This window comes from Falco cherrug, chromosome 9 (assembly GCF_023634085.1).
Source record: "Falco cherrug isolate bFalChe1 chromosome 9, bFalChe1.pri, whole genome shotgun sequence".
NCBI lineage: Eukaryota > Metazoa > Chordata > Aves > Falconiformes > Falconidae > Falco > Falco cherrug.
The window spans coordinates 42,135,997-42,154,839 of record NC_073705.1 but is presented as its reverse complement, the minus strand read 5'-3'; the positions used below and the strand labels follow the sequence as shown (position 1 = coordinate 42,154,839).

Genomic DNA, 18,843 nt, shown 5'->3' with positions numbered 1-18,843 from the left:
CTTTTTTTCCTAATGTATCTCTTGCTTTAATGCAGATACATGCAGTAGCTTGTACGCACCCACAAAGTCATGCTTCTGTTTGTTTGCAAGACAAAGGTAGCATGCATAATTAAGAAAGGATTTATTTTTTACTTTTGTACACAAGGGAGATATGCAAAAATACTCTTGGAAAAAAATTCTATGGTCAACTTTTATCTAGAACATTAGATTCAGAAATTATGAGGGCAAACAGCATGACAAATTGCTATTTGCAAGGCTTGGTTCATAATTTAATTACACTATAGAAGTTAGGATGATCTTGTATACCTCCAACACATCCAGTGATACACTTCAGGTTAAACACAGTTATCTGGAGAGGCCTCAGGTCAAAACAAACACTGCAGTGTCTAACCTCTTTTTAAAGAATTATTTCAGCCAAACAGGAAAATTGATATAGTACCAGTGCAGTTTTTGAGCTAGCACAGAAGGTTATAGGACAGCTTTAAATGTTAATGGATTCATAAGGGGAAAATTAAAAAAAAAAATAAAACCAATAAAAAAAACTAAAAGAAAACTGGCAGGATTTTACACTCCAACTCTATTTTAAGAAGAAGAAAAAAGTACAACACAAAATAGCCAGGAAAAAGGACAAGCTAAAATACACAGTACCATGGATATATCCTTTAAACACCTATCTTTAGATGGAACAGGTGGCTGTGAATAGTCTACTATCCAGCCCAGGGTAACAGTTCTGAACTATTAGACCAATGACTTTCAAAAACCTGCAAATTCTTCTCCCAGTCTGTCAGCCTGAATCAGCCTGCAGATGTAGAATAAGTGGGATGACTCCCAGCACTTCAAGATACTAAGAGCTCTGCTCGGGAACAGTCAGTCTTGCCCATCTGAGCCTACAAACAACACAACGGAAGGTTAAGCCTGTGTCAGCTGTATGGCATGCCTGCCAGATTGGTATAGCTTTAATTTGTTAAAGTTCAATTAATTAGGATAACATATAATGTTGAAGTGGGGTAAAAAAAAAGGCACCCTGACAACAACAACAAAATCACAGGAATTAAGTAGTCCAAATGCAAGAATCTGTGTAAATGCTTTAACTTATTTCATGAGAAACAGCCAATAAAAGCAAGTTTCATTTCCAGGAAGCAACAAGGGATCTGAGCCAGGTTTGCCATTTCACTTTTTGCTTGCTATGCTGGCACTAGAACATGCACTTTTCAATATGTTTAGTTTGTAAACCTAACTTTGATGTTTCCAGTTTAGTGGACTTTGAGTAATTGTTATATTATGAAAGATGAAGGGTACCTATCCAATGTGCTGGGTTTCCTGCCAGGAATTACAAAAACAAGATCAACCACAGAATACTGAATTCCCTTCTCACCCACAGATGGGATTTCTTTCATAAGCTTACCTCAGAGCAGGAGAGTGCCTCATGGCTATGCCTTGTCTGAGGTTTTATTAAAGAACTTGAAAGGATCTTTTCAGCAGATTTCTTTCCCACATCACCACAATCCCAGACAGACCATGACATTTTGCAGAATTACAGGGAGTGAAGTTGCTTCTGAAACAAAAGCACTGCAATAGAAAGCCAGGTTTCCTGGCTTCTCTAATACCATTCCAATTTTCTTTAGCTACCGATGCTTCTTCTAGTCTTGCAAGCAGAAGCAGATATAATAGAAAGCTAATATTTTGATCTTGCGTGCTCATTTGAGTATAGGTTGCAGGAATTCTCGGAGGTGGTAGTGACATGAGACATCCTCAGACACTAGGGGAGCTGGAGGCATTGGCTCCAACACTGTGTTTGTGTGAAACAATCCTACTTTTTAGATTTTGGGGCGTGTCCTCTGACATAGCAGGAATATTTTAGAAACGTCCTTGTGTCAGTGTATTCTGTTCTCTGTTCCTATGGCTATACAGCATTTATTTTAAAAGAGAGGTTCCAAAGAGTATTACAGTCTCAATATTCAGTTTAGGATATATAATAGGCTCTAAATACTGAATTTGACTTTGTATTAGAAGTCTGCCGGTATTCCTTAATACCGATACTTGGAGAAAGAAGCCAGGAAATTAGGGAGTCACAAACATGAGCACCATGATCTACAATTACATGCAATGCATATTTCTTTCATAGTCCTTCACTTAATCTGGCACACCGCTATCAATCTAGTCATGAACTGCAAGGATGTGTGGTAACTGCATGCTGCAGTATTAAACTGTAGGTTTTGCTAAAACCTTTCCTTCATGTCTTTTTCTAAAAATCAATTTCAAGTTAAGCAGCAAAGATACATCACATCACAAACTGAAAACAAGACGTATATAGACTCTCTTCCTAAACCATCATGTTTCTTCCACTGAGTGGTTTTTGACAAAAAAAAAAAAAAAAAAAAAAAAAAGGCAAAAAAAAAAGCAAAAAAAATAATTGCAAGTACTAACAATGTTTTAGAAAAAAATATGCCCAAGGGGAGTCTGAAACATACACAGTGAGCTCTGGAAAGGAGAGAGAGGTTTGACCTTTCTAGTTTTTGCTTTCCTGCATTGCCAATTTCTAGCCAAACACACACACATTAAAAGTGCTTCACTGAAGGAAAAATCCAGTGATTTTGATCTAACAAATCTTGGCATTAAGATATGTAAAGTGGAACAACTTGGGATTTTATTCTTGACCTTTTACTTTTGCACTTGCATTTTTTTCAAAATCAGAATTTTAAACACTCAGGTTTCCCCTCTAGCTTAGGCATATGAATACTTACATTGCTGGCAACAAGCTATAGTTATTCATTACACTATGAATAAGTAAATATATTTCCATTTGTAGGTTCCAACCAAACGAAGCACTTTTTATTACTTGCTGAACCGATTAATGTAGCTTTCTTACCTGAAGGCCATTTGCTTGTCTCTGTGAGTAACAAGGGTTCAAGTCAACAAAGAGCATCTCATGGTGTTGAAGCAAATACAGCAGGAGGCCATTGTAAAGCCTTTGCTCTTCACAAGCCAAGGGACTAACAGGGATCCTAAGGGAAGAGGAGGTGGATTAGGTTTAGGAGCGCTCAGATCAGTGGCTAATGGTGAGTCACACAGGGAACCCTCCAATACCCAAGATAATTCATCAAAGCCTTTTATCCAGTTGGGCGACTGGATAAAACAGAGTTCCAGCCTCATTCCCAACAAGCAATTGTTGGGACAGGGACCAGCTAAATTTGGTGGGTTCACAACACTGGAAGCCTCAGACTGACGGAGCCCCAGTTTCCTGCAGTGTTTCACAACACAGTGAATCTTTGAGGCAGCTCAGCAAAACAGCTAGAACCTGACAGTAACTCAGATATGAAGTTCATAAAATTAAGGATGAAGAGGACAAAAAAAAAAAAAGTCCTAGAAATCTGCTGTCACTCACTGGCATTGGGGCTGTAAGAGTGTAGTTTTGTTCTGTCTTAGTTTATGAAGGTAAACTTTGATGGTTAGAATGTCTTATTAACAGGACTTCCTGGAAAAAAAACGTAAGTAAGACATTTCAGTGTAATATTTTATAAATTATATAATGATTCAGTGTAATAATTTATAAATTCACAGACATCAGGCACATCATGCAGTGGAACTTCCAGATGCTCCTATTAACAGGTTGTTTTTTCTCTTTCTTTCTCTCTCATTTTGTAAATAAACAATATTTTAATTATTACTATCCACACAAGTAGATTAAGTTGGAGTCATTTAATTAAGGTCAAGGGATTCTTTATACGGGATTCTAATCTCATTCCATGAAAGAACTGTGTATTTCCCCCCATGAACAATTTGGAAGCCCGGAGGACATTTACATAAATGCTGTTGCCTTAATCCAGCTTCTCCAGCCTTGCTGCACCAAGTCAATTCCACCCAGCACAATATTAATATTTAAACAAGAAATTAAACTGTGGAGACATACACACACCACCAGTCCTCTATATGTTCATTATTCATTTGTTATTTTAAAGTATAAATACACTGGGCCCATTCCAATTGCTTTAATTCATGTTCTTCTTTTGTAAACTTACTGTTGTTTTATGAGAACTTGAGTTTGGGCTTATTTTGAAAGAAGATGATTTAAGCAGAGTTATACCCAGGCACAATGTAGACAGATTTATAAGATAAACTACTGTGTCATCACTCCTGTAGCATTGGCCAACATTTCTCCTTCTTGGATTCCTATTCTTAGGACAAACTGAGTTTCTCCACAGGAAGCAAGCCTGCATGTAAAACCTCATTGACTGAGCAACAGCCTTTCCCTCATACAACAATCCTAAGAGATTATTCCTTGCTTACCTAAATATTAACAGACTCAACTCACAGGCCATACAAGCAATCTTTTAGTCCCTTGTCTGTCTTTTTCAGCTTCTTTCTATAACTCAGACACACATTCCTGAATCCATCTCTATCAGCTCTTCACTCCTTAATAGCAAGGAGCAGTCTGCATGTTCTTCATGAAGACAAACAGCTCTTGCACTACTTACTGAGTCCCACTTTCCCTTTCTAACAGTTCTGGGTGCCCAGTTCTCACTTCATGTTAATAAATCCAAGTTATATTCAGGGATGTGATCCCACAGCTGACTACAAGTATCAATGTCTGCTCATCCACAGACATTCATGGGTGGCAACAGATGTGTATTCCAAATACAGAAAATACATTTTTAGTTTCCTCTGCAGCCACCTTCCACAATGACTTTCAATTAATTTTGTAAAATAATCAGTTCCTGCTTTTTAAGATACTTCTGCTGCTGCTAGTAGAAAGTCTGTTATCAGGCTGACAATAGGGGAACCATGTTCACACACTGCTAAATCCAGGAACGCTTTCCTAGGAAGAGCACAGCTGCTGAAGTATATTCTGCACTTCACCATGTAATCTGTTGTAGTAGTACAGATCAAACACAGGAGAACACTCTACAATTAAGAAACAATTAAAAACTGATCATCAGGAAACAGCTGCTGGTTTCCTTGAGTCTAAACCTTTCAAAGTTGCTTTTCCACAAAGTACAAGTTAGAAAAATCCATACGGTCCCTTGCCTCAGCCATGTTCAGGAGATCTGCCAAGGTTCCATGCTGGCAGAGGCTTACTGCAAATTCACAGAAAGAATGAGTCTAAGTGAGCAGAAGCAAACAGCTGGTTTGTTAGCATCCTTGTGCACTCATGCAAGAATTACTTACTGAGGTTAGCAGCAGAAATCTTTTTACTAAGATGAGGTGTAACAAAATATCCATCAAAATTTAAGTAATATCAGTTGAAACTCTGACAAAAGCAAAGCAACGCATTCTCCTTGGCATTTACAGACACAAGGAGGACATGAAACATCTCACAAGAAGATGGATGAATGGCAACAGAAATAAATACTTCAGAGGACAAGCAGAAAGAAATCAACAGCAGAAGCCGATAGAAGAATGGAGCTTAGCAAAGAAAGGCTAGGGAGTAGCCAGCCTGATACTTGAGCCGCAGTTATAGTTTTGGTCCTCTTACCTACAACGAGGTGAGGACATAAAAGCTGCATCATGCAAATGTTAACACCGAAGTCTCAAAAGGTAAGAAACAGATGCCAGGGTCAAAAATCTAAAAGAAAAGCAATGTGAAAGGTGCCGGTGGAGCAACTTAACAGCAGCAAACATAGCTTAACTCAGTCTCATGGGCAAAAAATAGCATGAGGGAGGAAAGCCAGTAGAAGAAATCAGAAGGAGCTGGTTTGCAAAGGAGACTCAAGTAAAATCAAAACATTTTACTTAGTTACATTTTTTCTGAGACATGTCTTTTCTTATTCCCACGTTGGGTCCTACCACCCTGAACAAGGACAGGAAGCATGTATACTAATATTAAAACGGAATCCTTCCAATATGAAGATGATTTTAGTCAGATATTCAATACAACCAGCATGAAAGAAGGGACTGCAACAGATTAAAAATAGAAAATAGCTTATTTAACAATCGGTTTTCACACAAACAGCGGTATTAATTTTAAATGTAGCAAACTAATGATAATAGGAGATTTCTGTGACCTTCTAACTAGAATTCCAACATAATATCTGGGCTAAGGCTTATATTTTTTGTGTCGCAACTACAATAGTTACTAATTGTGAAGTATATGCAGTTTAGGCTTGCAAGGTATAATAAGCAGCAAGTTTTATATTCTAATCATATGTCCCCAAGGCCCATATGTATTCTGTGTTCCAACTACCGAATATTACAACTCAGTCACTTCACTGAAACTATAAGAATGACAGGTCTCAACAAATAGAAGTGTCAACAGACTACAACAGATGATAACCATAGACAGAATTTACACTTGAATAGATCAAAAATTTAAAGTAAAAAGGCTTATAAACAACTTAGTTTATGTGTTTAATGTCAAAGAAGAAAGAAAGAATTGCACAAAACCACGGATTGCCAGAATACATGCAGAACAGTTTTAACACCTGCGATGAATTAGTGCCATAAGTGGAGCTGATATTACATCTAGAAGGTTACTTCCAACAATTGCATGGGGTATCTACACTTCTGCAGATTAGACCTACAGCTGTTTTTTCAATAACCTTCATGCTCTGACTGAACAACTGTAGCAAGTACTACCCAACATGTCTCACTTTCCAGTGAATCTATATTCTGGTTGCCAAATATTTCATAACATACTAGCTAATTGCATGAATCCTTGCTCTGAAAGGCATAAAGGATATTTATGATTTTATTCCCTGTGTCAGCAGATATGGTTTGCCACATTAAACTACCTTGAATTTTGCTGCTATACAGGACAACACAAATGGTTTACTCTGAGTCATAGCAGGAAGTGGTACAGCAATCTTGCTGACAGAAAATGCCAGTTGCAAGTCTCTCCTCTCTGCCCAACCACCGAAGAGGAGATTTTTCATAATCCTAGGAGGTAACTGTCCAAGAGCAGCACTAGTCATACACTTTACAAAAAATGAGCTCCATACTTACCGCTTTCTCTCCCAGAGCTGGTGAGATCAGAATGACTGTAAAAAGCTAGAGTTAATGTTCACAGGGCAGATGTACTTCTATTTATGGTAGCGGTGTTGTCTTGTCAAGTCACTGGGAGGGAAACCCAATGCTGACCATTTTCAGAGCTTCTCAGAAAGGTCATTGCCACAAGCATTTAGTTTAGTACCAAGTGTACTTTAAAAAAAGAGGGGCATGCTCAGAAGTAGCTGGACTGTCTTCCAAAACAGAGTGGGATGCTTAAAAATTGAGGCAGCTCACCAATCAATAAGGAGGCCTACTGGATTCTTAGGCATAGATACAGAAATCAGTGGCCACAGGTTCAGACAATTTGGGAAAGGAGATAAAGGAAAGTGTGTGTGCATGCACAGAAGACCCATGTGATAGTGAAGAGGGCCTGATGACAGAAGAGTGACAGTCTGTGCAGTCCTTGTTAAGTCAGTGTGGGGACAAGAGGCTAGATTTTCGGTGAAAGCCTTTTGGCACCAGCCTTCTACCTGTTTGTTCTAAGTATCACCACACAACTAATCCAGATGCTGGGAAGTAAACTTCATCTGCCTACGCTCATTTAATGATTTTAGCATGCAAACTTTAAGGAACTTGGGGTTTGGTTGCAGAACTCCTTTGTTCCATCACTGAATATCCTCCGTGGTGAAGCTTACTCTCACAGGAGCAAATGGTGCAACTCTTACCACACTAGATGACGTTAGATTCTTCACCCTAGCTGTACTTTTGCTAAAGTAAGGGACCTTTTACTTATATCACCTGCGAAGGTTATATGCTGGTACCTCTCATGATAGGCCCACAGAGCAGGTAAACAGACACAAACATAGAGACCTATGGCAACAGGAGCAAGGTTTAAGATGGCAGCTCCCCAAAACAAAGCCTGTCACTGATTTCTAATAGGCTTGGTACCAATTTTGCTGAATATATCTTTTTAGTAACTAACCTGGCTTGTCATACAAAAAAAGCGCAAAAAATACTATGCTTTTTTATGGCTTAGAAAATACTAATTGTTAACGTATACACTTTGCAAAGCAGCATCGGTTTATAGTTCACATTAAGCTGGAATGGCTATGATCCACTAAAACAAAGGTTGACAAATTGTTAGACAGGTATAAACATTTTACATCCCCTAATGTCAACATGAAGGACAGGCTAAAGAACAAAATTGTTCCAGCTTCAGTGGAAAATCCTCCATTAACAGATCACTCTAGGCTGTTAACTTCTCACCACCTTGTCTTGTATGACATATGCCCTCCCACTTTTCTCTTTTAGCATCCAGTTATGCACCCACTCACCATCATTCCAAATATACCTTCTCTAGCTTCAACCAAGCACTCACAGTTTGCAGGCTCAGCTAGCCTCTGCTCAGATGTCAGCTTGCAGTTTAGTGGCAAAGGCAGAATGAGTTACTTCTTTTCCTTGATGAAAGAGATTCCTTTCTCTGATACCAAATGATATTACAAGGTCAAAGTCAGCCTTAGCTTTTCAGAATCAAGGCTAACAACTAAGCAGCCTCCACAGCCAGCACTTAACTTGACTAAGAGGAGTAGTTCTGATTAAACAGCTCTCTGTCCCTCATGCCTTTTCTCTTCAGATGGTTTCTTACTTGAGGCTGAACCTGTGCAGTCAGTGCCTAACAGGCTGAAGGTGGTCAGCCAGCTCAGGATCTGTCACACCTGCCCATAATACACCATATAAACAATTAACTTCCAAAATGTTCCACTTACTAGCGGACATACAGTTAAAACAGAAAGCCTCATTGTAAAGTGTGATCTAGTAGTACTATTTAAAGTAGCTAAATAGAGAGTACTTACTTGAACAGAACAGGTCCAAACACAATGGCTAGGTTTTCCAGAGTCATGAAATTCACTGCACTGTATGTTGCTACCTTTAACAGGAAAGCAGACAGGAACTGAAGAAGGTTTTGATGGGCTTTGGGCAGGCAGCCGAGCAACTGTCTCAGGTTCTCTATGCATTTCATTGTGTGGATTTTGTGCTCTGGGGAAAAAAAAAATATGGCATAGATATGCCTAATAATAACAGAATTTCACCATAGATATTATTATAGATCTGAGAAAGAGGGAAGATTTTAAAATATATTAGAGCAAGTAGATTAAATTTTGACAACTATTTTCACATATTAATATTTAAGTTTGATGGATTTTCCAGATGTTGAGTTTTATATACAGTTTCTGCTATTCTTCCTGCTATGATGGAATCATCTAGCACTTGCTGCTTTTTTAAAGGAATTACAGACAGTAGTCATATATACCTGAATCCTTAAAGCTGCCTTTAAAAATGATACAAAATTGTCAGCCTTGACTCTCCCCAGAGATTTTACACATGCCGTATGATTCTCATTAAGTTGAATAAGGAATTGTACTCTTTCAGCCCAACATCATCTTCATTTCCTGACTAATTGGTAGCTCTCACTCTCAAAACATTTTTGCTCTATAAATATGCAACCGTAGTTACACAAGAGACATTTAAAAATCTATATTGGGGATACTTAGCATTTTCTTGGTTGTCCTTCTTCAAAGAAGAGTTACAAGGCAGAAAATGGATTCACAAACAACTCTATTTGATCAGCAGTTCAGAATTAGTATAATAAAGTCTCCTGATTATTAGAACTGAGATGACATACTGCTCAATAATTGGCAGCTGATGCTCAAATTTGCCATAGATCACCAGGATGCATCCACACAGTTTTGACATTGTGAACAGCAGATCATGGCCTAAAGGGCAATTTTAGCCCTAAAAAATACATTTCATAAAGGCAAAGACCCATGGCACTCAATGTATTAATGTGAGATACAGAAAAGAAGATTGAGAGGGGAAAAAAAATATTTTAAAACCAAATAATAACAGCAAGAATATTCAGGGTAGTTAAAACAAGGAGTTTGCAAAAAAGCCCTGTAGATCTTTCAGTATGGACTTTCATAGCTCACAAAAGTGACTCCTTTCCCTTTTTTCCTTCTTTTTTTTTTTGGTAAACACCTACATAACTTGGCACCTCGCAAATGAAGTTTGAAACCTGTAATCTAACCCACAAAGCCCACTTATTCGTATGCAAACACCTGAATTGGTTATCAGTCAAAACCACTGGGCAGGATGTCTGAATGCATTAGCTCAGTCATTACAGACATGAATAGGGAAATAGACAGTGTATTGCCGTAGGTACTTATCTTGGCTTTGCAATTTGAATGCCTCATGCTGCTCCACACACTGCTGTCCAAAAGTACTATAAGAAAAACTAGTAAGAAGTACTAAATAGGAACAAAAAGGCTCCTGTACAAGGGAAACTTAAATAGAGAGAGAGGCTTCAGCCTGGAAAAGAGAGAAGTGAGGCAGTGGCTATATAAAGGCACAAGCAGCATTATGATGGTGATTAGATTAGAAATAAAAATGTTATCTCAGTAATGAGTAAGGTTTCCAATTTAAAAAGAAAGGATGCAGAAGCATTCTCAAAGAATACAGGATTGGATTACAGAATGCCTTGCCACAGGATATTGAGGAGTCCAAAAGCTTTAATGAATTCAGAAAAAGACTATAGACAACTTCACAGAAGACTGGTCCATCAAAAGCAATTAAATATCAGCCTTGGGTTAAGGAAATTTAAATCCTTGCTTATAGGAAGGTGTAACGAACACATTATCTAACATTGTCAGAGAAAGAACAAAAGCTTGAAAGCTGTCTGTTCTGTACCTTGGAAAGTTTTTAGCAAGCCAGAACTAATGTTGTCTGGAAAAACAGCCACTGGCATTTCTTTCAGAAAGAGCTTCAGGAGACTGGCCACAGAATCAACATCTCCATCATTAATAAGGTCAACTTTTTCTCCTTGATTGTATTTCTGCTTCAGTTCCTTGATTTTACTTACTGAGCCACTGATTCGAAATAAACCGACACGCTCCAGACCTGTTTAAGAAGAAATATGAAACAGTAAGCAGCGGTCAGCTGCATTACCATGTGCGACAAGAACTGAATCTCAAAAAGCAAGAGCTCCTCTAAGAAAGCATAATAACTGTAAAAAAAAAAAAAAAAAAAAGACTTTTCAGCAATTACAGCTGAAAAGTACAGCTTAAACAAAGAATAACAATTTTCAGAGACCAGAGAAAACATGAACTTGCCAAATACTTCTAGGTACTCCACCATCTGTGTCACAAGGAAAGGAACTCCACATTGCGTTGCATCTGGTATGAGGGTTTCCAGAGGGACACCAAATGTGCTGCTTTCTCTGCCGAACTGTAGAACTGGTGAGACTTTATTTGTTGTGTGCCTGACTTGAACAGAAGAGAACGATTTCTGGGGAATAAAAAACCAGGCAAGTTAAGAATAATAAAAGCACGTTTCTGCTTATAAGGTCCAAGGGTCTTCAGTAAAATTACTGTTCTCATTATAGCATCTTAGTACAGATTTTACTTCTACTCCATGTTCCTAAAATACCACCAGTATGTATTTTCTGCAGAGCTGAGACAGAACCTGTAGTAGAGTAAATCCTAATCAAACCCACTCACACCTACATTCTGAGAAAATGGAGCCCCAGGCCAAGGCAGATGCTCTGTTTAGGACAGGGAGGTGTCACTAAACCACTTCCCTAAGAAAATCTCCAACAGTCGGGAAAAAGGCTGACCAAGTGCTGGCACACAGCCTTCAACCCCAGGAAATCTGTGCACGTCTACCTCACTCACGGCGATAAAAATGTGCAAGACTCATGGAGAAGCCAGAAGAGGAATTTAAGCAGCAGCCACGGCATGAGCCTGGTAAAGGGTTCCCATCTGCTCACCCAGTTATTCCAAACTTCTTACCCCAATAACCAATGCAAAAACCTACGTAATAAATCGTGGACAACCTGCACTCGGGAGCTGCTTTTCCATCTTGGTCAGACAGAGAGGCTGCACGGCACCTGGGCCAAACACTGCGGGGGCGGCCGCGGGGCCGAGGGCTGGCTGTGAGGAGGGGCAGGGCTGCCCAGGTGGGCGCAGCCAGTTCTGGCCGGCTCCGGCTGGTTCCGGCTGGTTCCATGGCCAGGCCCGCTGAGCCCCTCAGCCCTGCACATGGCGCCTCAGGGGAACGTAGGTAAGAAATGGGGAAATGCTGCCTGGCCATGAGGAGCCCTCACTCCCTTATCCTCTTCTACACCCCTGCTGTGCCTTATAAGCAGGTGACATTACCCACGGTGCTGCATTTTGTCCTCTTTTTCAGTCACAAAGGAGAGGACACACGTCCACCACACAATGAGAGCAGAAGTACAAACCAGGAACACCCAGATTTACCACTTCTGCATGAGAAATATTCAAACAGTATCTGCATTTCATTTTAAAGGGAGTTTTTGATTATTTTTTTTTGTAGCGTTAACCCAACACATTCTAAAACTGGGTTCCCCTTGAACATTTTTATTATTATGTTTTCAGAAGTAAAAAGGACAGACTTTCCTGTAGGCCTGTGGCTGCAGTACTACAGAAGAGCTGGTTTTCAGCTCATCAAGCACACAGCTTCTGTGCAGCTGCGCGCCGGCGCTGCAGGCAGCCGTGTCCAGCCACACTGCCATGGCAAGGGCAAACACGCCGCAATACCTAGACCCCATTTCACTCCTCTGGTACATAAGCAAGCTTAGATCAGGATGTTAATGCTAAAGCATTAATAATTATCTACAAGTAACCAATATCAGCATGCACCAAATGTATTTTACAGCATTTTCATATATAAGCCACAAGGTGTTTAAAAAAGCCTCTGAACTATCCATGATATATTACTCTTAATACCTCCTCTTTACAGATGCAGCAGTTAGGCTGGGGGAAGAAGCACAGCCTTCTGCGAACAAAGAAAGGATGTAAGAAGGACTCAAGAAGCCAGGTTTAAGTTCACTTACGCAAATTGAAAGGGAGGTGCCTGCTCCCATATTACTGCAGGAGAGTGCCAGTATTTCAGCTGTGCTGCTCAGGAGACACCATCACCTTTCTTCCCCTCACAAATCCATGCAGTCCAGCCAAAGCCAACTGCAGCCATTACGCTGTTCCTCTGTAATTAACTTATCATAGCATAATTGCTAGGCATCATCTTAATCAGTAGTTTCACTCCAGATTGTGTTGAAGGTAGAAATTAACTGCTAGTGGAAGTGGATTCCTTATAACCAACACTTGCCTCCGGAGGCACAGGCACACTGCACAAGCTGAAGGATGTGTTGCCATCACGAGATGTTTCCATAGCACCTAACACACACAATGGCATGGCTTCCTGAAGCACGCTGATTGTGGCTTGATATTTACTTTTGAGGTGTTTTTTTTTCCAATGCAGGTTTGCAGATATTCATAGTATCTGCTGTCCATTCTGCCTGCTAGCAGTAGTAAATAAAGTATTTAGACATGGCCTGCAGTGTATAAATACTATAGATACACAGTTATATAATACCTGCACAATCATTTTGGTAAGCACACAAGCAAGAATCCATCCAGCCTTTGAAACGTGCAAGATGTAGATGCTGTTAAGCCCAACATCTATTGAAAGTCAGATACAAAGCCCCTCCTAGGAAATAAGCCACACTGAAGCAAGCTATGTTGCAGTTTAATCTAATTGGGACAGAGTCTTAATATAATTTCGGTATACATACATATGAAACAAAAACAAAACACAGAAAGCAAAGATAAAAAAGCAAAAAATACACACACTGAGTTAGACCCCCTTGGTGGTGTGCTATAAAAGCAGGAGTTAGTCTGTCAGCATGCACGGAGTGCCAGTTCACCACAGATGGCAGAGGGAAGACTGCTTAAAAAATAGTGCAGAATTTAAGCCCACTTACCTCTCCACACAATCCCACGATGAGGTCTGGAAATGCTACGGCTTAAGGCCTTCTCACCCTACAATTTGAGGCTTTCCTGCCCACCTGGCATGAGAAGAGACCTCACAGAGGTGATGGCCTTGTTTTCACATTAGGGCATGCCAACCCCCACCACCCAGGTGCAGCTAGGACATGGCCAAATCCCCCAGCAAGTAGGGTTCATGTCTGGACACAAATTACTCACTGCTGGCTCTGCTGGCTCCAGGTCTGTGCTTTCCAGTCCTCAGAAAATTATGTATTTACCCTGCTGGGCAGCCCGATGGGCATTCAGTCCCTTTCTCCATGGTGCATGGGCCATTCCCACAGCATGGATGGCTCTCCCCAAGCCCATTTTGGCCAGTGACATGCAAAGCTCAGCCCTCTCCTCGACACCACTGCTCCCCACAGCCCTCTCACCTGCTCTGCCTGGGGGCAGATGCCACCTTGCCAGCAGCCCAGTCTCCCCAAAACAGCAAGAGAGGGGACCCCTCGTCATGGCTGTCTGCTGGAGCCTGCCCACCAGCCCTCCCCACCACCTCAGACAGGGGCAGCCTGGCCTCATCACTGCAAACGTGCCCCACCTGGACCCATCACCACAGCTGTGGCTGCTTGAGGGGCCCCGTCCCTGTCCTGACCCCTCCAGCACTGCCACACTACAACATTAGCCACTTCACAGAGACTGCTAAAAAAAGAAAAGAAAATGTGTTGGTCCTCCCATAACCCATGGTGTGACTGCCCTCTGTCACAGCAGCATGGTGTCCAGTGCTCATATCTGGGAGGACACGGGAGGCATTTTGACATACGGCATTTGCTCCCTGCTGCATTCAAATCCTCTGCCCCACCACTGCCCTCCAACCACCATAACCAGTGCATTTCCTACCCTCCATGCCCTCACATGCATTATCGCTGTGTTTGCAAGGCGGCTGGAGCAGGAGCAGCTCCCCCACCTTTGCTGGATCCCTTTGGAACAGATGAAAAACCAAGGTGCTCAGAGCCACCAGCTCCCCAGCTAACCGTGCCTGTGGGCTGGCAGCAATTTGCTCTTTGCAGAGAAGCATCTTACAAAAAAAGCTTGTGCAAAAGAGTCCAAAAATTATAACATAAAAAATCATAAACTCTCTAACTTTTTTGCTCCCTGCCCCACAGCACATTTCCACCTTCCATCTTACTAGATGTCATGGGAATCATCTTGCTGACAAGTCACTCTCCCCTGCTTCAGCTCAACATGCAAACTCTAGGCAAACAACTTTTAAAGCAATAAATGCTCCGCCTGAGCAGCAAGCACAATTTTTTTTTCTATCGGATCATCACAGGGCAAACCAGGCAGCAGCGACTGCAAGCAGCCTCTTGCTCTCTGCTGCTCCTCTAACTGCAGTTACTTGTTTTCAAGAGCTGCCTGCAAAGTTCAGCAAGGCTTATAGAAAAGAGACATTCCATTTCCCCAGAAAACTTGCAACAACTAGAGGGCACACGAGGCTCGCAGGAGAGGTGGTCCTGCAAACCTCGCTTCAGACACGGCAAGGAGCTCCGTGCTCTGGGCAGGATTTCCCTTATGCCCGAAGTAACACAGTCCAGAGGGGCATTTTTCCTTGCACTGCTGTCACACAAAGAGCAGAAGGCTGCAGGCAGCACAAATTAAACATATAACTGCTCATACTCTGTAGCTGCACTTCAAACCCTTCCTTCACCACCTCTGGATCAAAGTCAGTGTCTGGCAGGACTTCAGCTATATCAATAGGATGCACGGCACTTTTTGAGCAGCCACCCTGATTTCAAGGGCCACGTCTAAATTAAAACCAAAACTTCTGGTCTCCCCGCACCCTGCCACCCAGGGCAAGGCCTGTAAGGAAAGGCAGGGCCCTGGCCTGGGCGGTGTGGGGAGCTGGGGCAGTGACAGGGTTGCTTTTGTGCTCTCCTCACTGGGGGCCATGGGCTTGCCTTTGTGCTCTCCTCACCAGGGACATGGCCCCCAGCTACTGAAAGAGCTGCTTTTGAGCGTTGCTGATGTCTCAAAAAGATAAAGAATAAACATGAAACAAAAACAGAAAGGTTTAGTTTTCTTCCTTAGAAAACAAGTTGGGTATTTTTTTCCAGAAGCATTAGGAACAACAGGATCCCTGTGAGAGGGGGCAGAGGTAAATCCACTGTCAGCAGCAAGAAAAAAAACAATAGCAGCAAGAAAAATAATTAACCGAGGCTTCATGGTTCATTTCAGTTTTCCTTCAAAGCTGCAAGCAGCCTGTTCTGCTAACCTAGTGATCTGTCTTGGGGAGTCTGCAAGCATCCAGCCAAACAGGAAAGCAAGCCCTTCTGGGAGGGCGAGAGCCAAGCAGCCGAGGGCATGCCCGGGGGGGGGGGGGGCTGCCATGGGGATGCGGCGTGGGCAGTCCTGCCATGCTGCTTTCCCTGCTGTGGCCCAGATCCAGCTGGAGAGTCTGCCACGGCTCCGGATTAGAAGTAAACACTGGGGAAAGCAGCCCCGCTGATCCCAGCTGCAGCCTTTGAGCACTGGATGCTCAGGATCAGAGTAGAACTGTGGGGTTCATAAACAAACGCATAAAGCTTGACCTGAAGCAAAGAAATTCAATCCAATTGCAACTGCAAGCCAGCCCCTCCATGAGATGATCCTCATTATCCAGTGACAGCTTCAAAAGCAACTCTTCAAGGACATATGGGCATACAGTGCTGATTAAAAAATCAATACTGTATGTTTTTCGTTTAAAACATTATGCACCATAAGTGCTGTGTTTCAGTCACACTGCTTGTCTTCTGATACCTAATGTTATCCTAAAACAGGATTTGTGATGCCTTGATTTTAATTGCGTTGATGCCTTGATGTATTTAGAGTGCTTAGATCTTTTTTCTTGTTTTTTCAAGCAGATAACTGCAGAGAAGAAAAGACATTCCAGTGTGTCAGAAGGTCAGAGAACACCATAAATACAAATCAATCAGCTCATGAAAACATCACTAAATTTGTCTCAATCTGTAATAAATGCTCCAGACCTTCTGTGATTGCTTTGCTGGAGTTGCTAATTTATGCTGTTGATAGAAGAAGATTATGAACTGACTGTGTTGCAACCAGAATATTGGACATTAAGAGTTCATATAATCAACCTCCAGGTCATTTCAGCTGCTTTAAAAACCTTTGCTTTCCATATATCAAAATCAATGCCAGACTGGTAGAGGAGAAGGCCACAGGATAGCATCCCTCAGGACCTCACAGCTAATGGCGTTGCTTTTTGCAGCTTGCCAATGGGCAAATCAGCACATGTGCTCCTGTCAGCCCCAACTGGGAGACCCACAGCGTCTCTTGCCCATCACAGCACTGGAGTCTGGGGTAAAAAGCCCACAGCGTTGGGTAAAAAGCTTGCTGAGGGAGGAGAAAGCAGCACTGTGAGATAAGAGCATAAGACGCTGATGTCGTAGCAGGGGATATAGGACTCCAAAGCAATGTTCAGAACTGTTTCAAAATGCAGTTTGTTTTGGGTGGGGAGCTCACTGGCATATGGAGGAACACTATTGCTCTGACTTTGTGATTTATAGGATAAATATAGAAAAAAATAGAAAAATAGGATAAAACACCACGACAAGCCCACAAACTCACGCCAATAGAGTGTGTGCTGACCTCTTAAACTCCAGAACTGACAGCTTCAGCCAGTAGGACTAGAAATGCTATAAAGCACTAGTGATTTTTCTGAACAGAAGGAAAACAGAAAAATCGTATTGTTTACTCCTTGACTTAAAATGCTCAAAACTGTCGCATTCAGGAATGTATTTTTTCCTTTCTCTATCTTTTGGGAACAGCATGATTATTTTCTAAATGCACTACAGTGCACCAGCTGCACCATCTCAGGCTTGATAACCCTTGCACGCTTACCCCATAAAAGCATCCCTGAATTATCACAAAAAACAGTCAGGGCCAGATATATGCGGATGAGTTTCCATCAGATGAATTTGTCTTACTGGCTTTTGAAGCAAGTTTTCACTGCCACCGTAGACACACAGCATTTGTATATTTCATTCCAATTCATCACAAGCCACTTTAAACTGAAAAAAATAAAATGTACAATTTTTCAGAACTTACTGAAGTATATGGAGCTAGCAGAGAAACTATAGTGAGTCTCAAACAAAAGTTAAAAATGGACATATAAGCTACAGCTACAAGACAGAAGTACAGATGAGGGAAAAAATACACCTAGCATTAGGTAATCATTGGCAAGAAATGAGGCATGAAAAAAATGGTATTTCTGTTCTAATTGCTACTGTATCAACATACATTTTCTTAAATCTTAGCTGTTAAAAGCCATAGTACAGACTTATAGGATGGTTGCCACATATCCCTCATTCACAATATTTTCACTGCCAACTATGTCTGCTAACCAAACTAAATTATCAGAAAGGAAGAGTTGCTGTCCTGACAAGAAAGCAGCTCTCCCCTGCTGCTACATGCATTGCTTTTCACCGTGCTTATGGAGAGTACACAGGCCACAAGCCCTCCTGCCAAGCAAGCTCTTGTCAGCTGCCAGCAGTGTCCCCTAACTTCCATTTCTGTTTACGGCTGATCAGGTAGACTCCTCAGGATGTGGACACCCAGGGGCAAAATCAGGTATGTCTCCTTGGCCAGTGCCAGGCAGGTGCAAGAGAACTGCCCCCTTCCCCATCAGCCAGGCACACATTACTCTGGTGCTGTGCCTGAGCAAATATCTCCTGAGTCATGGCAAGGCTCTATGTTGCTGTAGACGCAGCACTACATTAACCCACCTGGCAAGCTCGGAGTTGCTTCACTCTATCTGCACCCATCTCTGGCAAGGGATGAGTTGGTGTCCTGCGGTGGCTCAGCGGAGCCTATTTTCAGGCAGCTGAATTACAGGCATGTGGAGAACTGCCCAATGAAGCAGTGGAAGGCACATGTTCAGACAGCTTGCTTGCCTTCCCCCCCCCAGCCTATTAAACTCTCAAGCATCATTTTCCTTTTAAAGGCTTTAGAAAAACATGCAGAAAGCTGCATGCTTCCTTGGCAGTTTTACAGACCTGAAAGTAACTGGGAAGTGACAGGTCAGTAACTG

General features: G+C 41.7%; 1 protein-coding gene across 1 annotated transcript in view; it reads right to left on the bottom strand.

Moving 5' to 3' along the window:
* Nucleotides 1–18,635, bottom strand: part of FAM13C (family with sequence similarity 13 member C) — a 134,460-nt gene extending 115,825 nt beyond the window's left edge. The window contains exons 1-5 of the mRNA XM_055721219.1: nucleotides 18,539–18,635; nucleotides 11,091–11,265; nucleotides 10,669–10,878; nucleotides 8,778–8,961; nucleotides 2,870–3,005 (exon numbers count right to left, since the gene is read on the bottom strand). Of these exons, the coding sequence (XP_055577194.1) occupies nucleotides 2,870–3,005; nucleotides 8,778–8,961; nucleotides 10,669–10,878; nucleotides 11,091–11,265; nucleotides 18,539–18,577 (744 nt within the window). The 5' untranslated portion in view covers nucleotides 18,578–18,635. The remainder of the gene's footprint in view (nucleotides 1–2,869; nucleotides 3,006–8,777; nucleotides 8,962–10,668; nucleotides 10,879–11,090; nucleotides 11,266–18,538) is intronic.
* Between the last annotated feature and the right edge of the window lie 208 nt (nucleotides 18,636–18,843).